Below are 22,379 nucleotides of genomic sequence, written 5' to 3' on the forward strand. Positions count from 1 at the left end.
ACCGGCATACGTTGAGCAAGTGGCTCGGCTGGAGTTGCTTCTCTTCTCGTGGAGGAGACGGCAGACCTTGCACTGCAGCAGGTGGAGCTGAGCCTGGGTGCCGGCAGAGGGGATCCCACCCAGCAAGACTTTGGGCCTTGGTACACTTGTCCCTTCGTGCTGATCTAACTGACTGAAAAGTGGGGTGTAACATTTTGAAGGTGGACACAAGGATTTGTCAGTAGCAGTCCTGAAATGCTGAACTGATCTCTAACGCGAGGGAGCAACATTTCCTGAGGAATGAAAGCTCAATTTTGAGCACTATGGACCTAGAGTAAATGTCAAAGGCAGGCAGCAAGCAGCGTTTACAGAGGCATTTTTCTGGAATTTCAATCACGGATCGATTGAAGTGCCCAGGGTCTGAGAAAATGTCTCCTAGCATCAAAAACTTGGATTGCTTTTCTCCGATGCTGTGCCACTGTAAAGTAGCATGCACCAACAACACAATATCGTTAATGTTTGGATGTAAGGTGGGTCTGAAGAGGCTTTCCTAAAAACCCGAGCTTAATTTTTAATGTGTTGCTAGTGATTAAGTCGTCATGTCTAGGGAATGAGATACTAAGATTCAGATGACTTGGTATGCTTTTGTTCCATGTATTAGCTAGCCAGTTCTCAGTGGTCTCTGTGAATCTGACAAAAGTAACGAATGATATACCTATACTGTTCAGATGTTGTTCAAAAGGGTCTTTGGAATTTGGTGTACGTTGCATGTAATATGTCGTCATTCTTCATCAATCGGCATTAATCATGTAATCACTTTATTGCGCTTGGCTTTCATTTTCTTCAGCTGTAAAGAATTAAATACACAGGAGACTCCCATTGATATGCAGGGCTGGAAATGCCTTCTGACATCATATTGATGGAAGCAATTGTTAGTGGCAGTTTTGGGTTTAACAATGACCTCAGGCTTTTAGTTATTTTAGGTCTAATTCAACTGCTGGAATTATAGAGTAATAAAATAGATACAACTTGATAATTGTACTTGTGTTAAGAGAGCATTTTCAGGCTTTATTTCAAAATAACTTTAACAGTTAAATAGTTTTGCTCATTTGTTAAATAATATGAGAGTGCTTCAACAATTGAAAAAAAAAATGATGAAATATATAGGTAAAAGTTACTTTTCAGGTGCAGATTTTAATTAATTTAGAGCATTTAACATCCAGTTAGAAAACACCAGTTTGTGGTTTGATGTATTAAAACAACATTTAAATAAATTAATTTACAACCAGAAGTAGCTATTTTATGCCTCCTTTGTAGACACACGTGTAGACACGTATCCATGACAGCAGGTTGATGTAGGCTGGTACGATTTGTGGGGTACTTCGTGAAATGCAGTGTGTTTGTTACAGCTGAGGAAAAACACAGCTCGAATGTCTGAGAATTTTGTATAGCATGAATGTAAATTTAGATTACTGGCTTAATTTACTTATCTAAATATAATCTGTAGTTTGGATGTATTCAGTTCCAGGATGCAGTGATGCGTTCCGTTTTTCTTCTATCCACATCTTTTGCATTTGCCTGAGAACTGTAAAAAACGTAGTGAAATGGTAAATGCAAGTCTGGAGCAGACACTGTGTAATTCTTCTGTGGCCCTTAAAAAAACAAAAAATGTAACAAAAACCCCCAACGTTTCTTATACCACATTCTGTAATACATAGTAGCTCAGGAACGGTGCTGGACAGTTTCAGAGGGAAAAACATTTTTTAATAGTGAAAAGCGACTGTGTAAAAATAGCAGGTAATAAAAGGTATCTTGAGAGAGAAAAATAGAAGATATCCTTTTTAAGGTAGTTATTTCTTCTTGGAGATGATTGGTGGTAGCAGTTTTACTGTACATCCATATATCTGTGCATCTGTATTTTTGTAACCATACATCAAAAGAATTATTAACACACAATTAACTTGTCGAGCGGCACAGATTCCCAGGGCGCCGCGCAAACTTGTACTTGCTTGAAGGGGATGAATGGCTGTGTGAACAGAGCCCGGGCTGGTGCTAGGATCAGTGATTGCAGGCTCACCCGGGAGTTGTACCCGGCACGGTGGCCGTGTGTGAAAAAGAGAGGAATGTTATTAGTGCTTCCCCACTGCTTTGTGGTCTTGCTGCTCAAGTTTTGGAAAAGGAAATGGAGGCTGTGACCATCTGCAGCGTCAAGGTCTCCAGACACGGGTGGAGGGTCACGGTTGCCCCCTGGTGGGACAACAGCAGAGAATGCACGTGAGCGATTTCTGCTGAACATTTGGGCCCTTGGTGTGGGGAGCAGCGATGCTGCTAACGTGCAGGGCATTGCTGCGCGGCTGTGCGCCTGCTTCAAAGACTCTTTCATTAAAATGTAACCAGTAGCAGCATTTTTATAACATTTTGAATGCCGTTTGGCTTTCCTGTGTTAGGCACTTAGACTGAAGCAAATTTGAGAGAAATATTTTCCCAACTGTCACGTTTTTATTATAATTTGTTCTCGTATTGGCAGACATAAGTCTTTTTATTCCCTTTTTAAGGCACAGTTGTTTACAAGTACTGACACAGCACATACATCCTGTATTGCAGTCAAGCAGATCCTGAATGCGCTGAATATTTTTAGATGGCAGATAAGAATAGTTGAAATGAATGCACAGAGAATGCAGAACTGATGTGATATGGACTTTTTAACATGGGACTGTTGTGAAATACTGAAAAGGTTAAAGCTTAACTTGGTTTCTTAAATATAAAAATAGCATTATTTTCAAGCATAATGTACTTCAAATATTGTAGCTTATCAGAAAGTTGAAGGGTTAATATTTAAATGACTCTATACCGAACAGCTGCATCTGGTGCAGCAAGGGAGGACAAGCTGTTCAGTCCCTCACACACAGAGCAGACTGCGCTGTGAGAATCAACAACTATTATAGTAAATGAAAGTTTGCCATTTTTTGTGTTTCTTTCCCTCCATGTGACCAAATACCTTTTAAGACAATGTATTGTTCTGTGGTCCATTTACAATTTGGTACGCATTTGCTAGTAATAAAATTCTAGACTGAGGGAGATGTCCCATATAAATATTGATGCCTTTGTAATTATATATGGCATTTTGTTTCTTAGCTGAAGTAAAATTTCAATATTTCAGTGGATTTAGCCATTCTTTCTCTACCAACAATCAATTTTGTGAGTGTCTTGATGTATAACGATGGAACAGAGTTCCCTAAATAACATAGGAGGTTTACTCAGTTCTGTTCCAAGTATGCAATATTAAACTTTGAAAATTTACATTTAAAAATGTCCAAGCACAAGAAGTTGCTTCAGTTGTCTGTGCTGGTTGATGTTGTTGACTTAGACATTTCCCTTTCTTCCAGTTAAGCTGTTAAAGGAAATCACTGTTCTTTCACTTGAAATCAAAAATGTGTGTACATTGGGCCAGATGCAGTGCACCCGGGGGTGCTGAGGGAGTTGGCTGACGTAATTTCAGAGCCACTGGCCATCAGCTTTGAAAACTCATGGTGATTGGGGGAGGTCCAGGATGGTTGGAGAAGGACAAACATAGTGCCCGTCTGCAAGAAGGGGAAGGAGGAGGATCCAGGGAACTACAGACCAGTCGGACAAACCTCAGTCCCTGGAAAAATCATGCAGCAGATCCTCAAGGAATCCATTTCTAAACACCTGGAGGAGAAGCAGCGATCGGGAACAGTCCGCATGGATTCACCAGGGGCAAGTCATGCCTGACCAACCTGACTGCCTTTATGACAAGGCGACTGGCTCTGTGGATGTGGGGAGACCGGGGGATGTGGTGTACCTTGACTTTAGCAAGGCTTTTGATACGGTCTCCCACAGCGATCTCGCAGGCGAGCTAAGGAAGTACAGGCTGCATGAATGGACTGTTAGGTGGATAGAAAACTGGCTGAAGCATCAGCCTCGGGGAGTAGCAGTCAATGGCTTGATGTCTAGTACACAGCCGGTATCAAGTGGAGTGCTCTAGGGATGGGTCCTGGGGCCAATTTTGTTCAGTGTCTTCATCAATGACCTAGAAGATGGGATGGATGCACCCTCAGCAAGTGTGCAGATGACACCAAGCTGGGGGGAGTAGTAGAGATGTGGAGGATAGTAGATAGGGCTAGGATTCAGAGAGACCTCAACAAATTGGAAGATTGGGTCAGAAGGAATCTCAGGAGGTTCAACAAGGACAAGTACATGCACCGGTGCAGGCTGGGGGTGACTGGCTGGGCAGCAGCTCTGCATAAAGGACCTGACAGTGGGCAATAAACTGAATAAGAGCCAGCAGCGTGCCCTTGTTGGCAAAAAGGCCAATGCCATCCTGGGCTGCATTGGTAGGAGTGTTGGCAGCAGGTGGAGGGCAGTGATTCTTCCCCTCTATTCAGCACTGGGGAGGCCACATCTGGAGTCCTGTGTCCAGCTGTGGGTCCCCCACTACAGAAGGGATGTGGACATATTGGGGAGAGTCCAGCGGAGGGCAATGAAAATGGTTTGTGGGCTGGGGCAAATGACTTGTGAGGAGAGGCTGAGGGAAATGGGCTGATTTAGTCTGGAGAAGAGAAGACCGAGGGGGATTGAACAGCAGCCTTCAGCTCCCTGCAGGGGGGCTGCAAAGAGGATGGAGCTGGGCTGGTCTCAGTGGGGGGCAGATGACAGAACAAGGAGCAATGCGCTCAAATTGCAGTAAGGGAAGTTTTAGTTGGATATTAGGCAAAAATGTTCTCCCTAGGAGGGTAGTAAAGCATTGGAACAGTCTACTGAGAAAGGTGGTGTGGGGACTCTCCATTCTTGGAGGCTTTTAAGGCCCAGCTAGACAAAATCTTGGCTGGGATGATCTAGCTGGGGCTTGGGGTTGGACTAATGTGACCTCCTGAGGTCCCTTCCAACCCTCATTTTCTATGATTCTATGAAATACAGAATGTTGCAAATGTTAAAATCAAGCGATTTGAACTGTTTTGGCAAAGATTGTCAGGGGTTGAGGCATGTTTTTTGCATTTTCTTGTATGGTGACTAGGTACAGAAATGCAGTCTAGATATGTGTTGAAAACACTGAAACCCATCATTATCATCATCTTGATTGAGGGCTTTTTGCAGAGTCAGCGCCTAGCCTCCTATTGTCTTGGTTTTATAATCTGTCCAAACTGCTTTAGGCTAAAAATTTTCAAGTCGCATGGACAAATAGGAAATACTGGAGAAGAGTAAATGTGCTTCTTGTAGAGGGCAGTCCTGCCTAACCAGTCTGCTGGAGCTCTTTGAGGGTATTAAGATGGACAAGGGGGATCCAGCTGAGATGATCCACTTGGATTTGCAAAAAACGTTTGACCAGGTCCCTCACCCAAACCCTCTTCAAAATACTGAGCTGCCACAGGATTGGAGGGAAGGTTCTTTTGTGCAGTGAGAAAAGGGAGAACCTTGTGAAATCTCCAGGCTTGCAGGTGATACTATATTATCCTGGGTAATTCAATCTCAAGTTGATAGAAAGGAGCTGCAGAAAGATCTTAGCAAGCTAAGAGAATGTGTAGAGAAGTGGCAGATGAACTTTAGTGTTGACAGATGTCAAGTAATGCACATGGGGTGGGGGGGAAATAACTCCAATTTTACATATACAATGGTGGAGTGACCTAGCTGTTATGACTCGGGAAAGAGACCTTCGGGTATCTGTAGATTGTTCTCGAACAACCTCAGCTCAGTGTACAGCAACAACTGAAAAAGCCAATAAAATGGTGGGTCTCATTAAGAACAAAATTGAAAACAAAACAGAGAACATCATCATGCAACTGTAGAAATCCATGGTGCACCTAAATTTTGAGTATTGTGTGTAGTTCTTGTCTCCACATCTCAGAAAGGATGTACTAGAATTAGAAAAGGTCCAGAGAAAGGCAGCCAGAATGATCAGGGGCCTGGAGCAGTTGCCAGACCAGGAAAGACTAAAAAGCTAGGACTTCAGTTTGGAAAGGAGAAGGCTGAGGGGGGGATATGACAGAGGTCTATAAAATCCTGAAGGTTGTGGACCAAAGGAACAGGGACCTGTTGTTCACCAAGTCCCTGAATAATAGAGCTAGGTGGCACCCACAGAAATTAGCAGGAAGGTGAGTCAGCAAGGTGAGTGTCCGTAAAGCTGAGGGAGTTTTCTTTCTTGGAAATACAGAGGAAAAGGGATAAGCCTTTCTTTCTCAAACACCTCTGCATCTTTTCTGATGGGAGCTGAGTGCCTGACACGCTTTCTCCTTACAGTTTTGTACCAGAGCCAGGTATTGTCCACTGAGGCAGCAGCGTCAGGCTTCTTAAGCACCCTGGGTTCCTCTCTCTAAATTGCCACTTTGCTGAAAGAGATGCACATATGGAGCCTCAGGATCATATTGTAGTCCCTTTGGTATCCCCTTTGAAGCATGTGCATCAAAGAGAATGAATGCTGTAGGTGCTTGCAAGGAATTTCACATAGACTCTTCTTGCTTTGCCCAGAGGGTTGATCATACTGCCAGCTGCAGTAATGGCAAATGATGGGTGAATATAAGATTCATTTTTTGCATCTTACTGAACAGTTAAAAGTGGTAGTGGAACAGAACACGGTCCCAGCACACTTGTGGCCCTCAAGTGCTTTTCTCCAAGAGTGGATCTAGAATTTTGCAATGGTAATTGGTGGTGGGGAGGGGGCAAGGGGCCTGTGAATAATGAAGGGGACCAGAGCTCTTGGCAGTCGAGAGCTCACTGTCTGGGGGCTACACAATTGAAGGCGGGTGCTACTGCATCTTTTGTTCCCCACCCCCCTGGCGTTCCTCCTCTGCTTTACTCTTAAGATGACTAACAAAGCTTTTATTAAAAACATTTAAAATAATATGTTGTACAATAAAATACAGTAAGAGACTTAAGTCACAAATGTATTTGAAGATTTGGATAAAGAATTCTTCCTGGAAAACATATAGTCACCTTTATTGCTTCAGGTACTAAGTGACATTAGTTAATTTTTCCAGAGAGGTCCACAGCCTTGAGCTTACCTCTTGATGGCTAAGTAAAATAAAACATTTTTAAAATATCTGAAAACTCTTCTATTCCACAATCCTCTGAAAACCTCTTAATTAAAAGGAAAGTTTGTATGGTATGAACTGTAACATACTTAGAAGGTACTCTGCAATACATTATTTTGAAAAAGGAAGACAATTTAATTGTGTATTTTAATTGCTTTTTCAGGGAAAGATTGCACAATGAAATCTCTGTGGCCTTTTGGGTTAAACTGATTTTAAATAAAAAGGGAGATTAGTGGTGAGGGGATGGTTAAGTGATTGCTCTGCTTTCCTGTAACAGAATTTTGATAGGGATTTTCCTCTTGGCAATAAGGGTCCCAGCTGTGCAGATCTTGGAGTTGTCATTGCCATGCATCCCTCTAAAAAGCAGAGTTGGCCAATTGGTACATGGATACAGCAATGCCCAGTTGGCAGTGTCTGCAGTAAAACTTGCCTATTGGTTTTTGGTTAATTTTCTTCTGGTTTTGTATTGCTCACTATTATTTTACTTTAAATTGTTTAATTGGTAAGTGCAGGTTAAGTTGCATTTTATACCCAAATATTATGCCCTCGTTCAAAATGTATTTGTAACGTGCAGAAATGTACTTCACATGTTAAGTATACTGTCTGTTTGGCTGTGGTCTTCTGCTTAAGTTGATGGATTTTTATTTTGATTCAAGCAGAAGTTAGCCTTGAAAATGACATTTTGGAAAACTAGTTTAGTACACTTGTTTGTTTGATTCCATTGTTGTTTGGCAACGTGATCAGCAGTTAAAACAGTAAGTGTAGGGATCGAGAAGATTCACTAGTGTGGTGAGCATTTGTACTGGAAGGTCAGGTGATGGTGCATCAGTTCGTTGCTTTTTTCATGGAAAAAGCTTAGCATGGTGTAACGGGGGGCCTGCTCGGGGTCGATCTAACCATGGCCCACCCACCTGTTCCTGGGCCAACCGCCTGCCTTCTCGCCTGCCATACCTTGTTGGGTCTATCACGAAGGCTACTAATCATGCAAGTGGCCCTCCTCTGGATCCCTTGTCCTCACTGGGCCCTCCGCGGCCCTGTCTCACTCTGTGCCTCACTGGCGCTCAGGCTTTCCACAGCCCTGTCTGGCACTGCGCCCTCTCTGGGGCTTCTCAACGCGGCCTCCTCCGTCCCCTTATAGCCTCACCTAAGCCACCAGTCAGAACAACAAACAAAAGACAAGCCCCTGGGCTATAACATAAATTCAAGCCACCCGGCTACCAGCATTCAAGCCACCCTAGGTGTGTTCCATTCCTCAACCATGTTGGAGACTGTACGTGCAGTCAGGACTCACTCCGGCAGGGCTCCTTCCCCCTTGGCTGCCAGCAGGGAACTGGCCTCAGGTCTGGGATTTAGGTGAGCCAGGCCCTGCCCCTTCCTGTCAGCTGACCTGTAACAGGCGGGTTCACTCTGGTTGCTCTGGTAACCCACAGCTGGAGCTCCCTAGTCAATGCTAGGGCTCTTCCCCTAGCAGTTCCCACTCTTTTATAGGAGCTGGGCATTTAGAGTGCCCTGTGACACGTGGTTTCCATCTAAAACTTCTAGAAATAGGCAATAGTTGATTAATCAATTTCTTGATGATGTAATAAATGTGGTCATGAATGGAAAGAAGTAGAAAGGGATCTGATGTCAAGATCCACACTTAAGCTGAGGACCTTTGTGTGCCAGTGGAAATATATTTTGCTTCAAGTGGTAAAATAGTTTCTCTTTTCCCTAAAAGGCAAATGTGAAGGAAAATATTTAAACAAAATTAATTTACTTTGCTCTTAATTTTCTACTTTCCTGTAATAATTAGTTTAAAGCAGTGGTGCTCAACCTTCTTGCCCCATGGACCTGATGGGCAGTCCTGGCCCATCCATAGGCTGGATCCAGTGTGGTGTGCCCAATTTGGGGCACAGCAAAGCCTGATCTGAGTGCACAGAGGGGCAGGGGCAGCCGGGTCTAAGCTGGCCAAGCAAAGCTGGGTAGGAGGTAGCAGGGAAGGCCTGACAGTATTAATTGCTGCTCCTGCCTGCTGCCAGATTTCCTGGCCCGCCCGGAGCCTGGGTGCTGTGGTTCTGCAGGCCAGGTTTGGCCTGCAGGTCTGGGGTTGAGCACCCCTGGTTGAGAGTGATACGTATAATTAATCTGTGTAAAAGCAAAAATAACTGTCAGAAGAAGCAAAAAAGATTATTACAAAAGTATGTGGAGGAGGTATTCAGTAAATGTAACGCTTTGAAGAAAACAGCAAATGGCAATTGCGAGGAAATCTGATCACTCTATACAAGCAAATTCATGAGGGTGAATATTAGGGTAGAAGCACAGCCTTTGAAGTTGAAAAACTGTAGTGGCACAAGATCAAAAGACTATAAACTGGCGATGGCTAAACTGAGATTGTAAATAAACAGATGATTTCTGGCTATCAGAGGAGTGTCATTTGGTGATGTTTTTTCCTGGCAAAGTGGGGAAGGAAGAGGATCTGAGTCTGTGTAAGGTTGAAGTAGCTAAGTTTCATAGCAGGAATATGGCAGGACAGGGAGTTGTGGCTCACTGGCCAGCATGTGTGATGTAGTTGTATTATTATGGTCCCCAGACGAGGGTAGAAAGTTAGTTTTTGTGGTGTAGAAGGCATCTGGTGATATCATGTCTCGGGGCTTTTGCTGATTTACCATTTGGAGCCAGGAAGGGATATTTCCTGCTAGTTTAGACCGGGCATTTTTGTCTTCCTTTGTAGCATGGTCCTTATCTGTGCTGATGCGAGCATGTAGTAACCAACTGCTTCCCTGGCATTGCAGTGGCAAGGTGTTGGCAGTGCCCTTCTCTTGCTTGTTTTCACCTCTGCCGTGTTAAAAGATGGTATGCGGATGTTTTGGACACGTTGTGCCATACACGAGGGTTTGAAGCAGGGTATTTCAAGTGACAGTTGCCTCTGTGGCCCAGCAAGCCTGTTTAGAGTTGTAGGTGTTTACAGCCCTAAAATGGGTTAGTCCTCTGCACCCGAGTTACTCACCTGCTTGTCACGTTGGCTGCAATTTCTGGTACTCTGCTAGTAGGGTCTTCTGTGATACGCTACCACTGGTACATATTTTTATGTGCGTCAGACTTGTATCTTCATTGGTAATGTATTTTTAAATGTTGATATTTATTAGCCATTTACGGCGAGGGGTTTTTTGTGATACCTTTTATTGAACCAGCTGTATAGCTGGAAGAACTGCTGGCCAAGCTTCTGGGCATCAAGTGCCTGTCCTCAGGTTTGAGGAGCACTTAACTAGTCCGTAGGATTTAGGTGACCTGGGTCCTGGTCTGGTTGTTCTGGCTCGAGAAGGAGAGCTTGGAGTCGCTGTAGATCGTTCTCTAATAAGAGCTCAGCGTACAGCAAGGTTGGGGCACCCCCTAATGACCACGCGGCCCTTGCCCGGCTCCAGCTCTGGGGTGTCCTCCACTTCTCACTTGCTTGCTGTGCCTTGATGTGTTTGATTGATTGAACGAGAGCTTGCCCAAGGGTCCTAGAATGACTGTGGTTCTTCTTGGCCCCAGCAGGTCCCTCTGCACCCTGCTGGTCTTAGTTCTGCCCCTCTGGGGCTAAGCGGGCCTTCCTGACCTGCACCTGCAGCCTCTGCCCTTCCCTACAGCCATGCCCATGCCTCGTAGATGTTACCGTTCGGCCATTCTCCCTTGTTGGTGCCTTGGTCTTCCCAGCATCTGCCCCTTTCTCTTGCTGGGCCTTCTAGCCTAGGTCCACTATGCTGGACCTGGCTTCTGGGCTCTAGCCCTTGTCTCAGTTACTTTGTTCCTGGGCCTCCTGGCCCTGTCTCCACCCTGTTTTGGGCAGTGGTCCTGCTTTGATCCTGTCTGGGCCTCTTGTCCTGTCTCTGCCATGCTCTTGGTGCTGAGCCTACTTTGGCTCTGTCTGGGCCCTAGCCCCTACTTGGCTTCAGCCCATGCTAGGCTACCATCTCTCTCTCGGATGTAGCCTATCTTTGGGTTCAAGCCTACTCCATGTCCCAGTCCCCCTGGGTCACTGTTGGGACCTTGTGCCACCGCTAATAGTCCCAAACCCAGACAGCCGCTATAAACAGTGACAGAGGACTAAGCCTTCTGGCTACAGCACAGCCTCCAAGCCTAGTGGCTGTGTCCAAGCTTCTCCCCTGCCCTGGATCGTGTCCCCTGGTAGCACGCCTTCCGTGCCTTGCTTGCATTCCCAGGGCATGCTGGAAATCGCCAGCTCTCCTGCGGCTTGCCGGGCCAGGCTGCCTTTCTGGCTCAGGCTCCGGTCACACAAGCTGCCGGAGCCCTGCCCTGTCCGGTCCGGTGGCAGCCAGCCAGCGCAGGGGCGTCCCTTGGGCCTGATGGCTGGTTTCCACAGCAGCTTGTGACCGCTGCTCCAGCAGCACCCCTGCCCGAGCTAGGCTCTGCCCTGTTGTCTGATGGCCTAGCCGCTAGCTTTGCAGCAGGCAGCCCTAGGCAGCGTTCTCCAGCCCAGGCGAATGAGCAGCGCCCTGACTTGGCAGCAGTGTTTCTCTACCGCCTGCCGCCTTGCACCTGGCTTGTATCCTGCTGCTGGGCTGCATCGGCTGTGCTTTCTCTCCTTAAAGTAACAGGAGCCTCAGGCTCCCTGTCCCAAGTGGTAACCAGAAAAGCCAGTACAAATGTTGGGCATCATTTAAGAAGGGAACTGAAAACAAAATGGAGAGCATCATCATGCCACCATGTAAATCCACAGTGCACTTGCATCTTGAATACTGTGTGCATCTCAAAAGAAGGATGCAGTAGAATTAGAAAAGGTCCAGAGAAAGTCAGCCAAAATGATCGGGGGCCTGGAGCAGTTGCTAGACCAGGAGAGACTAAAAAACGAGGACTCTTCAGTTTGGAAAAAAGAAGGCTGAGAGCTGATAAAACCGTGAAGGGTGTGGGCCAAGTGCGTGAACAGGGAGCTGTTGTTCACCAAGTCGTGGACCATTAGAACTAGGGGGCAGGTGCTGAAATCAGTAGGTGACAGATTTAGAACTAACACAAGAAAGGACTTTTTATGCCATTTGTAGTGGACTTGTGCAGTTCATTGCCACAGGAGGTGGTGGAGGATGATAGCACACCCAGGTTAAAAAAAGGGACTGGATAAATTCATGAATGAAAGACTATTCAAGGCTATTGAACAGAATTGTTGGAGATGTTTCCTCTGGCATCTCTAAACCAATAACGGCAGATGGCGCGGAAGATATTGAATAGTGGATAGATCGTTCAGGGGATCCAGTTCAATGCTCTCCCTCTAGAACACCCCTTTCTGCCACACTCAAAGGCAGAATATGGGGCTAGGTGGACCACTGGTCTGGCCCAGCATGGCACTTCTTAGGATATTTTACACATCATAAGAACCTATCTGTGTGCTATCTTTATCTTTTTTCTAATAAGCTAATTGCATGTAGCTAACTGGCATTCTGCATATTTTCAGTATTGAATCCTAGCTTCAGTAAATTCATGTTAATTGACAAACATGTATCACTGTCTCAATTTGTACTTTGCTGAAATATTCCTTCTGTAGCCAAAAAATGAGAAACATTTACATTCCCTGGTTTTATATTGATAGTCAGCCAAAGGTTAAGGTTAAATTTGTACGATCAGTGTACATTAGAGTCATCACCATCTTTTTTTTTTTTTTTTTTTTTTTTAACACTTCCCTTAGTTTTCCTAGAAGGCTGTTTAATTACCTTAATCAGATTGCCAAATGTTTCTTTGGAAACTCAGAGAAACCATGTAAAAACTAGTAGGCAGATACTAGGCAGGCCTAGTATTAAAATACTCTTCAGGACACATTTTGAAGTTAGTCCAGTAGGATTACAAATATAGATAATACAAGTTAAACCTGGATTGGAAGGCTTGTTCCAAAAATAGTTTCTTCCTGTAGTCCTGATGCACAGCTTGGCAAATGTAATGCATTTTGTTTTGCATATCAGTTCACCGTAGCTTCACAGAGGTATATCTGACAAACCATATATAACTTAATCTTTCAGTATTTGTAGTTGTTATACCTGCCTGTAACTAAGACCTTTTAAAATAAGGGTCTAATTGCCTAATGAACACAAATCAGAAGTTGAAAAATCATTTTTATGAGCTGCCTCTGAACTGTGCAACAGAATAGTAGACCGTAAGGAAGAGAGAACCTGTTTTTCCTGAAGTAGAAAAATGTACGTTCTATGTTGTAACGTGTTACAGAACCTCTTCAAGGTTGGTAAATTGGGCTAATGATTATTTGAATTATTTTCCCTTCATAGTCACTTAATCCTCTTTCTGACTGAGTCCGGGGTAAAAATGTTTGTTACGCTGTCATTGACAAACTCAATCTGATTTGCTGGGAAACTGTAAAATAACTGGGCTGTGTGATCTCAGCTCCAAAAAATCTCAGCAAAGGGTAACTAAGCCTCTGTTTTTAGATGTTGATCAGGAACACACACAAGGAAATTGCAGCCCCGACCTCCTTAAAAGATGCAGAAGACCCTGGGATTGATGGATTGGGACAGAAAGCTGGATTTTGTGTGCTTGTGCCCGCTGTGCCTAAGCTGGCAGAGGACAGGGGACCAACCCCTGCATTACTTTCCTGGTGGGTCTTGATTCTGCCGCAGCTCCAGTTCTTGGGGAAGTCTCACTAAGAGAGTTCTCTCTACTGTCTCCAGACCCCTGGGTACAGTCCTTGTGCTTGAACACAGTTTGGGACATTTTCTTAATGGTTTACTGCATGTTAGGATTTGTACAAGAAGTAGGCTCAGCAGCCGAACCAGTAAGGCACGCTGGTCTCTGTTAAAAGCCCGGAGTCCAGGCAGCAACTTGGTTCCCTTCATCCCCCATGCATCAGCTCCCTCTCTAAGCATGGAGCTAGGGTTCATTTCCTTAGCACTTGCAGTTCATCCAGCATTAGTGAAATAGTGCTGGCGCCAACGCTGTGGCTTACAGTGTGTGATTTTAACAACATAAAGTCTATGGAGTCTCTCTGAGGCCTGAGGAAGGGTACAGTACCTCTTATTCAAAAGCTTGTCTGTATCCTTCCCAACTACACAGCTGGTCCACGAAAAGATACCACCCACAATAATCCTTTCCTCTCGATTCCCCTACTTCTAGGCATATGAGTTCTAATTTTTGTCTTTGATTGCTTTGTCTCCTGGTGCAAGGCAAGTGAAAAGGCGGTGGACAAGGTTACTTGGCCTCCCAGGAGAAGTGAAGTCCCCAGATGGTGGGATTGCCACCATATGTTGTAGAGGCTCACAATTTAGCCAGGCTTGAAAGAGGATTAGACACATTCATGCAGGATAGGTCTGTTGGCGGGGTGTTGAACGTGATCGTAGGGCTGCAGCCTCCAGATGAGGACTTCCGAAGCCTCTGACCACGGGAAGCAGGGGCTGGGCTCCATGGCCTGCATCTGGATCTGCAGAGGTGCGTGGCCCAGGCCGTAAGAAGCCCCACATGCCAGATGTGACCCACCTTTGCAGGCTGGATCTGGCCTGTGCGCTGGATGTTTGATGCCCCTGGGGCTGGGGGACAGATCAGCCTGGATAAATACTTCTCCTCCTAGCATCGACTCTTTCACGGTGCGGGGTGCAGGATACAAGGATAGACAGACCGGTGTGCTGACCCAATATGCCATGGCTTATGGCTTAGACCCTGCAGAAATAGTTCTTTGGGAAAGCCCCTCTCAGCTCCCTGGACACTTGGTGTCAGGGGCAAAAGCAAAGGCTCCCTTGTGTTCTGGCAGTTTCTGTCTGCAGAAGTAAAATGATTCATTGGTACTCTTTGCAGATGGGTGCTGCTTGGGTTTTTCTACATGACTTTGTTGGCTAAACAGGCCCAAATATTTTGGTTTGGGGGGCATATAAAGTTTGGCTCATTCCTGCCTTTTGTCACATGCTGCTTAGATGCAGGTGAAGACCTGGACCTTTGCACCTCTGTTAATGTAATAGGTGATCATTGTTTTCATATTGTGTTGGCTTGACTTTTGTGTTTATAGAATGTGCACATTTCCTCCAAAATATTTTGTGTTTTTATTTACCTAATTTATTTTTCATCTATCATTTTTGTTGTTTGAAGCATTTGAAAAACAGTTGAAAATGTGTTTAAAATCTGGATGTGAACCAAATGCCAGATTTTTGGAAAATCAGGCCATAACTAGAGATTTTTTTTGTCTAGCATTTGATATCTGCATACAAGAAATGTATTGCTATTCTTGATTTAATTTAGGTCTAAGAAATTACTATCGACTAGGTGTGACAGTAGGATAATACAGATTGAATGTAAACATTTTAATTGCTACTTTTTCATGTAGCCAGTGGATGACCTGTTAGCTGAGGATGTTCCTCTGATTAATTCACTTTCTATCTGAAAGCCATCTGGAGTGTTGAGTTCCTAACCTATAAAGAATCTGAATTCTGAAGCTGACATGGGTTTGCAGTTTAAAACACAGAGTTATTCTGTAACCACTGTAGTTGGTTTTGGCGATTTTTGTGGTCTGCTGCTACCCACCACTGTTAGAGATTTCTCATTATAAAATCTATTCTTAAGAAACCTTAATTATCCCCAGAGAGGTCGACATAGTAATTTATGTATCTGGCCTGAAATACTTGCTCCCTAGAAACACGGGAATGAAATCAGATGGGCTTGACCCAGATCTTTGTTAGAGATAAACTGAGTAGACAAATTGAGTTTCGTATTATGTCGCTGCTGTGGAGCTGCAGCAATTTCCAGCCTCCTAGAATTTGGCCCTTACACGTTTGTCATATCGTGCCTCGTCACACATCATACTTCAGTCTTTTTTCAGATTGTAATGAGCATTACTGTGAGTTGCACAGTTTCCTGAGCAGTAGAAAGGTGATGATACTTCTTATAATCTAAATAAAACACATCCTGAGCGCTGGAGCTGGTGCAGACTCCGACCGGTACGTTGTGGGAACTAGGAGCACCAAGCGGCTGTTTGACAGCCCCAGTCCTCCCCCCGCACCGGACTCTTGAACTGGGTATAAGAGGGCTGGGACTGGCAGTCAGCTGGTGGTTGGTCCCAGCTTTCTCACTGCACCAGTCTTGAATCGGTTCCAGTGTGGGGTGGGAAGAGGGGCTAGGACTGATAACTAGCTGTTGGTTGGTTCCTGCCTCCCCGCCCGCACCAGAGCTGGTTCAAAACTCTGGTGTGGTGGGAAGGGTGCAACCAGCAAGCAGCTGTTCGTTGGTCCCAGCCTCGGCACTGCACCAGAGCCTCCTGGGATCCTGTGATCCCTGCTGACTTCCTGCCCCTGGACTCTGATCTTCCAAGGTCCCTTCCAGCCCTAATGTCTATGAAATCTGTGAAATCATATATTTCCCTGTAGAGCAGCTGGACATTAGCTCAACACCTGTTAGATAATGTGCTGGAGACTGCCCTCACCAGTAAGGGCCCAGCTTTGCTATGCCATGAGGCTTGCTGCTTGGACTCTTGTGTTTTAAGTTAACACATGATGAGTATAGTGTGACAAGGTCCAAGTGCCTAATCTGCCCTGTAGAGCTACTGTTAATTGTGATAAAGGAATTCAGCTCCCTGCAACATACATCTCAAGCCTACCTGTGTGAACTTGAAGTGCAATAAATGCCCAAATTCCTAAGTACTAAAACCTTCTTGGAGTTTGTAACATAATCGACCATTGTAATTTTTAACTGAAAGCCTCTTAAAAATGTTCCGTAACTGAACTTGGCTGGTTCTTACAGATAGTGAGGGATTAGAAGACTATACCGGGGCAGCTAAGCTTTGGCTTGGGCAAGAGTGGCTTGGATCTGTGAAGGGAGGTAGGTGGCAGTAGCTACCCTGGGCTGCTGCTGAGCTGATCTCGGGCAGATGGGCAAGGCGAGAGGAAGAGCAGCTGTCAGCCCAGGGGCTGGATCGGGGTGCCTCGGTGTCATCCTCCTCAGTACCTGGGGGTTTTACTTCCGTTCCCTTGTGCAGGGGTTGGATGGAAACAGGTCGCGTCGGTTTTGTCTTCTGGTATCTTAGCGTCTCACTGCAGAGGATGGTGGTAGCTGTGCAGGCTCTTGGGAGGTGTGCAGGAGGGAGCCAGGACAGTGCCGGGGCATGGAGACATCATGTCTTGTATGCGTGAGGGGCACAGTTCTTCTTCTTCGCTCTCCTGTAGTCAGCAGGTGACTGCCACCACCTTTAGAAACTACCTGCCAGGGTAGAACTGGAGTACAGGAAGTCCCAGCACCTTTGCAGGGCAGCGTGTACTGGGAAATGTGGTACAGGTGAGTCTTCTCTCAGATTTAGAGTTGAATTTGCGGAGCTGAAAAAAAATGTTGTTTAAAAAATAAAAGGGAGTTTCCTACAGCGTCAGTGACCGAAGCAAACTTGGAACAGGATGGTGATCCTCAGAAGCTGCGGCTCGGATTTAAATTCCATCCAACCCAATCCCCGCAGTGTGAAAATTTAACCACGAAATGGCAGTGACAGTAGTGTCCTTGGTGTCATTGGCCTAAATTCCTTTTCTTGTTGTGCAGACTTGGGTGCACCAGTTATCTGACTTCTGCTCTCACTCCACAAGTGGCCAGATGCCAGCGGTGGGCCTCAGTGCACGGGTCTGGATTAAATGATCTTTGGTCTGTTCCTTCCAGCCCTATAATTTATGTGCAAATATGCGAGAGAGAGGAATGATCTGTGATCTTTCAACAAGAAAGGACTATAAATATCATATTACTTATGATGATTTGAAACCTTTACCGGGAGAGCCAGCCATGGAGTCAGGAAAGCAGAGGCGGTGGAGGTAGGAAGCTGGGGTAGGGAGGGAAGAGCTGGCAGAAGCCGGAGAGGTGGCGGGGAAAGCTGGGGTAGAGAGCCGGGAGAGAGGTCGTTAGCTGTGTTAGTCTGAAGTCAGTCAGAAGGTTGTGTAGATACGAGCACGAGCTTTGCTGAACCCAGGTTGAAGTCATCTAATGACGTGAACTTGAGTTTGCGAAAGCTGATGCTCTCTGTGTATTCTACTCGGTTAGTCTGTAAAGGTGCATATCTGCCCTGTCGTCTTTGGAAGTCGCTCCATTTCAGCATGTTTCTTCACCTGCTCGACGTAAATGTAATTAGCTATATCAGTGTAGCTGAAAACCAGAGTTTGTCTTTTCTCGGCTCTCAGCAGTGTGCAAGTGCACTTGTCAAATCATGGCTCGATCTCTCTGAAGAGGACACCTCTTTAGCAAAATAAAACCGGATCCCCTTATCAGCCTCCACTTCAGTAGCTGGCTAAGTGGGCACTTTGAGGGGGGGAAACCAACTAGTTGGGGGGGCGGGGAGAGGAAGGGGGGGTTGTTGTTTTTTTACAACTACTGTGTAAAATTATTCACACTCCTATCCTGACAATTTCTATTTAAACCAAGCCATAAGTACTTTACATGGTCGTACTTTACATTTAATTCGTCTATTAACCAGAATGAGTTGTCTTGGTTTTTGAGCTTGGGTGTATAGTATATGATCTGATCTGTGAACAAGAGAAGACTTAACTCCTCTTTTCAGATCTCACCTGTTTTAGTTCCACCATCAACTCATGGGACTGGAAAAGGTTTTCTGGGTAATCCTGCCTGGTCCTGTTTGATCATTTCCTTCACTAAACTGGTCAAACTGCACCTTGAAGCTAATCAGGTGTGGCATCCTCCTCCTCTCTTCCCCACTGGCTGGTACTCAGAAACCTTCTAATGTCCAACCTAGATTCATTCAGGGCCAGAAAATACCCATTTCTTCTTGTGACAAACCTTGTTCCTTAGATTAACCAGCTGTTCGAATCATATTCTCTCTCAGCCTTTCCTTTCCTACACTAAACTCTTCTGATCTCGTCGGAGAGTGTTTCCATTTCCTTGATCATCTTAGCAGCTGTTCTTTACATCTGTTTTAGCACGTGACCTGTTACCCCCGACTTGGAATCCATAAATCATGGGTTCAGGTGGATACCTCCAAATCGGGCATGGCCATCTCTTGAGTCCCTAATGTCTGCTGGTTTCCAGTCAGTTTAAGTATGTTGCAGAAAGCCTCATCTCTTGTAAATTATCTGTGGTTATAAGCTTCAGAACATTGTATAATTTGTAAATGGAAATTAATCCAAATGAAGTGAAATAACACTAGAGCCTGTGCATCTAGAATCCACTTGCTGTAAACCTGTTTATTTTGTTTTTCTATCCTCTGTTGAGGATCTGCTAACAAATGTCATTGAGTTTAATCAAATAAATTAGTCTTTTTGTGTAAGTATGTGTGGTATTTATGTATCTTAAACTGATGAAAAATATAACTTGTAAAAGGGGAACAAAGTTTGAGTTAGCAAGGAACCTAATATTTTGAATTTTCTGAAACTTTTGTATATAGATTGGAATCCTAGCACCACACTAATTCTAAACCTTTGCCAATTATTAATATAAATGTTATCTTGGTGTTATGGCTTGGTCTTGTTGCTACGTGGCCTGGAAAGTGCCAAGTCCAGTTTAGTAAGTGCATCCAGTTCTTCTGTTTCACATTCAAGTAGCTTATGGAAACCAAGCAGTTAGAGAGCAGGATCAAGACTAGAATATACCAAACCAACTTTATTTTAATTTAGTGCTCTTGAGGGCTGCAGCTGTCCTGTTGCGTGCCGCACCTAGCACTGCAAGGTCCTGATCCAGCTCGGATGGCTTTTAAAAATATTCTTGCTTCTGAACAAATATGCTACTTGCTCATGACCAGTTATGGATAGATACGGGATATGCCGCCTTTGATACCAGTGAGCCTTTTGTTTCTGATTTCAAAGGCAGACGATCTAGCCCTGTGATTGGTATGTTGATTTAGAGAATTACATTTCTACACCATTTAAAAACACTAGCACCAGCTACAAGTAGCCCTCGGAGTTGGGAATGCGACTGCAGGACAGACTGGTGCTCTGAGCGCAGATATTCGAAGAGGGATTACTACGCCAGTGAATTCTCCGAAGCGGTCCTGTTTTGGGGTCTGATGACAAAGACTTGTTATTGTACGTCAGACTCAAGTGAATTTTTAGGAAGACTCGCTTCCTTCTGCTGTTCCTAAAAATGTGTGAGAATTGTTTCCATGAAACAGAAATGTTGTTCTGTAGTTTAAAATGTCTGTAGTTTAAGGTCTCCTGTGTATTGCGTGACTATCGTATTAAAAACTAGCATCTTCCTCTCCCCAAGCCCGCCAGGCAGTACTTTACAAACCGACTGGAAGCCGTTCAGAAAGACCACAACAGTCTGTCACAGAAGTGGAGGCTTTCGTTTGCTCCCCATTTTCACTTTTGAACAGAAGTGATTTAATTTGGCATCAAGTATTCTTTCTGTTGTAGAAGAGCTCCCTTATGAGTCCTGTTATAACTGATTTTTTTTTTACTCAAAGACTGTTGTCCTTGTATTGAGGGACTGCCCATGACTATTTTGTATTCAATAAGTGTATCCAGCTCAGGTTACTTTAAAATGAGTTTTGACAAGCCATCGAGGGCCACGTAACAGGCAGGCAGGGGCAGATAAATATTAAAGCAAAGCAGATAAATATGAAGCAAATATTAATTTTCTAAATGTTTTAGGGGCCCCGCGGGCTGGGTAGAATGGCCTGGCGGGCTGCATTTTGCCCACCCCTGTGCCAGACTGTGGATCAGTGATCTGACTTTGCTTTTGTTGGTGAACATTCATCTTTTTGCTGCTAAAGTATAAATTATCTCCTAGGTTTTATGTAAGACGACAGAATTCTGCACCATAAACGTGAGGTACAAAGCGTTCAGCCATACGAGTCCCTTGCTCTAAGAGTTTATAAGATTACCTAAGTGATTTTTCCCTGAATGGGAGGGAACATGCAGACAACAGCAAGAAGAGAGAGTGCATGCTTTTGGAGTACACCTGGCGCTGAGGATATGGAGAAACATTTTGCAGTGCACGCATGAATTTGTTTTTCTGGTGCATGCTGAAGAATGTATTTTGAGAAGATGACAGGGTTGGAATAATTACTTTCCCATTGTCATTGAAATTGGAAGTATGTAATAAGTATGTAAAAGTATGTAATAATATTAGAGAGAGACTGTGACTATAAAATCTAGCCAGGTTAGAAATGTGACTTCAGGTTGGCCATATGCTATCCCAGTTTCTTAATTCAAGTTTTGATTGTTACAGTAATTTTATAACTTTGAAAATATTTACTACTGCTTGTGTAAAACTAAACATAGGAAGGAGGACCTGACCTCACCCCAGAAAGACACTGGAGCTGACGCGCAGTGCTGTAGAACAGACCGACCTACCAGGCATTTGGTTTCATGGGATTTTTTAGAAGTTGTTTGTATTTCGAGGAGGAAAAGATTTAAAGGGATCTTTAAGTTAATGGTGTTCCTTTGAAAGAGACGTATTTTGATCTCCAGTTTTCTTTTTTTTCCACGTGGTATTGACTGCATGTCATTATTCTTTCTCTGTTTTTAAAAAACTCTTCTTTACTGCATGTGCCTCTTTGTATGTGGCTCACTTCAAGATAACTTCTCTGTACTCCTCAGAAATACCGCTACCAGGATGAAGATACTCCTCCACAAGAGCTCAGCTCTCCGCACATTAGCAACGAGGCGGCGGGTCCCGAGTTGGTTCACGTGTCGGAGAAGAACCTCTCCCAGATTGAGAACGTACACGGCTTTGTTTCCCATTCTCATATTTCACCGGTAAAGGTAGGCAACTTTTTAAGTCGCTTTAAAAGCTCTGAGCTGTTGTTTTAATAGATATTGTGGCTTGATGGAAAGGAGGTTTTGTCAAACCCGATTTCAGTTTCTTAAAGTTAACTGTATAGGTTTAGGAGACTGTAAAGCTTTTGACTTAGTGCCATGAAATGTTCCGACTAAAAAGACGGTATCAATAAAATGTATTTCACTTGAACTAAATCTGGCTAATGTGTGGGGCTCAAGAAAGCCCTTTCATGGGGCCCGATCCCATTAACACTTTGGTCAGTGGTGTGGCAGTACACACTGTCGGCACGAGGGACGCTGCAGGTTGCTTGGCAGCTGGCTGAGCACAGCCCATGCTGCGGTTGGGGCCGCCCGACATAGTAATCGGTGTTGCTTGGGAAGATTGGTACGTTAAAACAAAATCAGTTTTAATACTTTTAAGTGTAACGTTGTACCTGTAGGAACAAGGAACTTGGGGTATGCCTGTGGAGGAGGTGACTGTATCTAGGAAAGGATTTCAAGGTCGTAAAGCAGGGCTTGGCCACAAATGGCGTGTGGCTGCATCCAGCCCCTGAAGAGCCCGAATCGGGCCCGTGGCAGCCCTGGGTACTGGCGGCATGCTTCAGCCGCAGTGGCTGAGGCGGTGACCCCAGGGTCCTGCTGCCTGCCTCGTTCCGTTCATGCTTTCTGCTGTAGCAGTGCTGGTAGCCCTGCGGTCCTA

At 44.8% G+C, this 22,379-nt stretch overlaps 1 protein-coding gene across 15 annotated transcripts in view; it reads left to right on the forward strand.

Annotated features, from left to right (window-relative positions):
* DLG1 (discs large MAGUK scaffold protein 1) overlaps positions 1-22,379 on the forward strand; it is a 272,859-nt gene that overhangs the window by 56,116 nt on the left and 194,364 nt on the right. For 13 of the 15 annotated variants that reach the window (XM_014522896.2, XM_025211513.1, XM_006029987.3 and 10 more), the window contains exon 3: positions 21,500-21,664. In XM_014522896.2, coding sequence (XP_014378382.1) covers positions 21,500-21,664 — 165 coding nt within the window. Of the gene's footprint in view, positions 1-32; positions 510-21,499; positions 21,665-22,379 lie in introns of those variants that run through there. The other 2 variants (XM_025211512.1, XM_025211515.1) reach the window with 2 other exon arrangements.

This window comes from Alligator sinensis, unplaced genomic scaffold (assembly GCF_000455745.1).
Source record: "Alligator sinensis unplaced genomic scaffold, ASM45574v1 scaffold632_1, whole genome shotgun sequence".
NCBI lineage: Eukaryota > Metazoa > Chordata > Crocodylia > Alligatoridae > Alligator > Alligator sinensis.